Raw genomic sequence first — 4,794 nt, 5'->3', positions numbered from 1 at the left:
AGAACCCTAGATTAGTTGAAGAATACTTACTTGAAGAATATGAAATCCCATTGATGTTGAAGATGACAATCTCTATATTATGATTCTTCCACTTCATATAATGATGTATAAATGATTGATTTTGATGGATTAAATTACACACACTATAACAGTGTTTATAAAGATGATTAAGAATGCAGAAGGAAGAAGCGTCATTCCCTCTTAAAACGTACGCCCTCTCAAATTTGTGTATTTATTTGTCAATTACACCATATGGAAAGTATTTAGAACCACACAAAATAGGTCCCCAAGTTATGAATAAATGTCATATCCATCATACTACATAAATTAATCCTAGGGACATGATATGTCATATGACAAATATTATGGTACACACTATAATTGCACCTCATATGTAATAAACATTACAAGAATAGTCTGAAGACCATACTAACAGGTTATTGTTCCAACATGAACTCCACAAAAACTTGAACTCTACTTGCTCCCTTAGATTAGATTCATAGACTAGGGTGCAATCAATGTGTCAATATACTAGAACTAAAGATCAGATCTCTATGATATGAATGATATGAACACCAAACTAAGAAATCTTTAGAAACAATGAACCAGATTAAATCAATGGAATCATCTAAGACCAAAATTAGGTTGAATAAGGATTACACCCCTTAAGGCCCGTGTGTATGTCGCAAATGATTTTACCTTGGAATAACAAGGTCACGCCTATGAAGGTTTGATCCACCTCATTCAATCCTGATGAAACATACTTTCTTTTCCTTGTGTGCTTTGTCTAGCTATTTATAGGATGTTTGTTCGTTACTAGACGATGATCATACCACTACACTTTCTACTTTGTGGCCCTAATAGGATTAAGTTGTAAATTTGGTAGTGACGTTAGTATGTTATAGTTTCATACATGCTCTTGCATATGATATGTTTGAACACCGAAGGTTTGAAGAGTGTAAATGTTAAGTTTTTCTTACACTCTTACATGTGAATCATGTTTCTTCATCGTGGATTCTTACGAAAACATATGTTTCCTCACGACCCAAACAAAACCGAAATAGGATGTTATGATGCCACGTTATTATTTTTAGTTTATATAATTTAAGGAATATAAAAAAATTAAAAATGACATAAATCATGATGCAATAATTTGGATGCGATTTTAGCTCCACATGATGCCACCTCAATGCCACATAAGAGGTTACTCGTAATACATCCTAAAGTGATTGTAATTATATATCTTAAACAAAAATCAAAATTAGTTGTTAGTGTATCTTATACCGGTATGATATGACATTGAGGTTACTCGTAATATATCCTAAAGCGATTGCAATTATATATCTTAAATAGGCATCAAAATTAGTTGTTAGTGTATCTTATATCAATATGATTTGACCATATATGTGTATATATGTTGGAGTTTTCTTTCTCCACATGAGTTTCTTTTTAAGAGAACTTCAAGAACTTTGCACATATCTTATCTTACATTAGTTATCTCCTATATATTAGAATGAAAAAAAATAAAGCATATACATTAACAATACATTAACATAGGGATGTTACCGGACCGATATTATGCAATTGGTTCGATACCAGTTCCGGGTACGGACCGGTTAGTTAGGGTATTGGATCATAAATACCGGAATAATCAGTTTCGGCTATAAAACCCGAAAAAACCGGCACAATGTCTGACTTGGCAAAAAAAAAGTGAAAAATGATTGTTTTGTAAAATCTAATTAAATTAAATTCAAGTGATGGAGATAAAGTTTCAAGCTCGGAAAATTTGAAAAATGAAAAGTTTAGAAAACCCGGTTACAACACACTTGGCAAGTGGCACACAATTGAAGAAAACGATAATAAGGTCAAGCAGCTGCTCTGCTCCATGCTTTTGGCGTTGGTGCTATCTGAGAAAATAATGGATAGGGAAGGGCTAAAATTGTAAAATATCGCAAATATCTAAAAGCTAGTGTCTCATATTTTCAGCCATTCATTATTGAATGTATTTGGAAAAATCGAAGATAATTTGAGCGAGAGAAACATGAAGAGCAAAAGTATTCAAGGCTCACTGCCGATTCCTCTGTGGCTCCGTAATGTTTTCTGTCCCTATCATTGATTAAGAGAGGTTAATAGTAGTATTCCGTTGCTAATTTACAATTGTATATGGTCATTTCTTGTTGATTTTATCTCTGTCGAAATTTGATATCTGAAATAAGAATGTGTTATAAGTTGTACGAAGCAGGTTATGTACATGGTTGCTAGAGATATGAACAAATTTTTGTGTTCCAACAAGTAATTGGTTATCGTCAACGTTTATAATATTCTTTAAGGTAATTAAGTCTCAGTTATTCTTTAAGGTAACGTTTATAATATTCTTTAACGTTTATTACAACATAGAAAACATTACAATGTCCCTAATCAAATGTAGCATGGTATTAGAATGGTTGCATTACATTCTTTTTCTTATTAAAATCTAAAATATACTAAAATACTAAATTATACCTAATGAGGCATGATATAAAACGATGAAATTAGCCCTAATGTTATTCTTATTTGCAGACTAATAATTGACACATTTACTCTCAAGTCTCAACATTAAACAAGATGTCCATGTTGTAGAAGAATGGTTGCTTTACTTTGGCAGACGATGACAACTTTTGATGTTCTTGCTCTTCCAGGTAAAGATAAATCGCGTTACACAATTTTGGATAACTTTTTAATTGTTAGTAATTGTTTAATATGATAAAACTTCACACAACCATCGATAAAATTGAAATGTATAATTTTCTTATTATTACGATTGAATTAATACCATTTTGACTGTTCACATGTTCATGTGCAGGAAAACACAATGAAAAGCGCATGCAAGAAACAAAATTGCATTGTAAACACACCCACATCACAAGAAGAAAGGCAACATCACTATTCCTATTCCTTTCTTCTCCAATTCCATTCCATTCCCAACAAGCATATGCAGCTGAATCTTCGATTCTAGACATGTTTAGAATGACTGTTCCTGACCAGACAGTGGAGGAAGCTGAGAATGGAATCAGAGAACATGCGATGAGTTTGGTACAAGTGAAAGATCTGTTGGAATTGGAATCATGGAAAGAGGCGCAAAAGGAATTGAGGAAGAGTGCTTCTTATTTGAAACAAGACATTTATACGATAATTCAAGGGAAGCCTGGAAATGAAAGACCTCAACTTCGGAATCTTTATTCCAAACTTTTTAATGATGTCACAGGATTAGATTATGCAGCGAGAGATAAGGATGTGCCACGTGTGTGGAAATTGTATAAGGATATTGGTGTCACTCTTGATGATATTTTATCTAAAGTTTAATTACAAGTAGAACGTATTATTTTAAGGATATATTATGTTATTTTAAGGATATATTATGTTATCCGTCAATATGCCTATTATTGTTATTATTATGTTAAGAGTCAGATTATTCTATTAGTTTTCCATGTGGAAGACCCGATAAGTTAATGATACCCCCATATACCGAACACGTATACTACATGAATTTATAAAATAAAAATGGAATGGAACTTTTTGTTTAAAAAATTCATATTAATACAAACAAAATTTGCAAAAAATAAACACCTAAAACAATATCGATCCGTGCATTCATTCGAGACCAAAACATCAATTATTTTCTAATAGTTAGGATGTCATATCAGCACCACAACCACTTCTCATTTTTTTTTAATTAAATATGTTAAAATATAATTTAATAACTAGTGGATGATCCTGTGCTAAACCACAAGTCTTTTTGTTTTGGTTTTTCTTTGCACTATCTATATTTAAGAAAGAAACACAATGATAAAAGAGCATGCCATGGACAAAATCATAAAGAAAAAATTGCATATTTTAGCAATATACTTTTATTATTTTGAAATATTGGGTGGTGTTTTTGTTATTTAATGGACATAAGAGGGACAAAGTATTTCCAAATGAAATCTAATCCAGTGTGTTGACTTTTACTATAATAGCAACGTACTTCCAATCTAGTGACAATTTCGGTTTTTGTTATAATCATAAAGAAATTAAAAATCGATTTCTGTTATGACTAAAAACAAAAGTGTAACATCCGGATTTCCAGGTATACTATAAAGTTCATTTATCTTGAGTTTTATGGAGAGACTCGAAGAGTAGGCGCTCAGACTCGCCGAGTAGGAGCGCGCATTTCTTGTCTGATTTAATGAAGGACTCGACGAGTCGATGCGTGGACTAGGCGAGTCCGAGCTGTAAAGTGAAACCCTAATTCTCGGGGTCTGTGCCCTATTTAAAGGCCTTTATAGCCTCCATGTGTGGCCAATGCATCCCTGAGAAACCCTAGAGAGCAGAGAGAAAGCTTGTAGTGCAAGAGGAGGGCTAATTCATCATTCTAAGTGTGTTTTTGCAAGAAAGAAGGAAGGAGGACAAACAAGGAAGATTAAGGAGCTCAGATCTATCACCCATTTGATCAGAAGAGGCTGCTAGAGGTACTAATCTGTGCTCAATCTCGTGTATTTGGTGATATACTTGAATCTAGGGTTTTATTATGCCTTCTTTGGCTTGGATTCGAAGTATGTGAGGTCCCAAGGTGGAGTTCTTCTTAGATCTGGACCTTAAGAGGTCCAAAGAATCCTATCTACCTTGCTTTTTGCTACTCCATTAGAGATATGACCCTAGAATGCCATTCTAGAGGTTATTTCACCCAAAATAGCTTATTGGACATTGCATGAGTGTAAAGGTCGGACCTTTACGTGATTATAGTGGTTGGGAAGGCCAGATCTATATGTTAGAGAA

The 4,794-nt window shown here is 33.3% G+C and overlaps 1 protein-coding gene across 3 annotated transcripts; it reads left to right on the top strand.

Moving 5' to 3' along the window:
- Window positions 1-1,964: 1,964 nt before the first annotated feature.
- PQL3 (PsbQ-like 3) lies at window positions 1,965-3,372 on the top strand. Of its 3 annotated transcripts, XM_079045294.1 has the most exons (4): window positions 1,982-2,125; window positions 2,230-2,330; window positions 2,560-2,678; window positions 2,843-3,372. In XM_079045294.1, the coding sequence occupies exons 3-4, from the start codon at window positions 2,624-2,626 to the stop codon at window positions 3,340-3,342; spliced, it is 555 nt and encodes a 184-aa protein (XP_078901420.1). In that variant the 5' UTR covers window positions 1,982-2,125; window positions 2,230-2,330; window positions 2,560-2,623; the 3' UTR covers window positions 3,343-3,372. The 3 variants fall into 3 exon arrangements, with proteins under 3 accessions (XP_078901419.1, XP_078901420.1, XP_078901421.1); XM_079045293.1 differs by lacking the exon at window positions 2,230-2,330 and having other exon boundaries at window positions 1,965-2,090; XM_079045295.1 differs by lacking the exon at window positions 2,230-2,330 and having other exon boundaries at window positions 1,986-2,125.
- The last annotated feature ends 1,422 nt before the right edge of the window (window positions 3,373-4,794 follow it).

The sequence above is a fragment of the Lactuca virosa genome, chromosome 4 (assembly GCF_052849685.1).
Source record: "Lactuca virosa cultivar CGN04683 chromosome 4, Lactuca_virosa_CGN04683_v6, whole genome shotgun sequence".
NCBI lineage: Eukaryota > Viridiplantae > Streptophyta > Magnoliopsida > Asterales > Asteraceae > Lactuca > Lactuca virosa.
The sequence above is the reverse complement of the archived record's forward strand: the minus strand, read 5'-3'. Positions and strand labels throughout refer to the sequence as shown.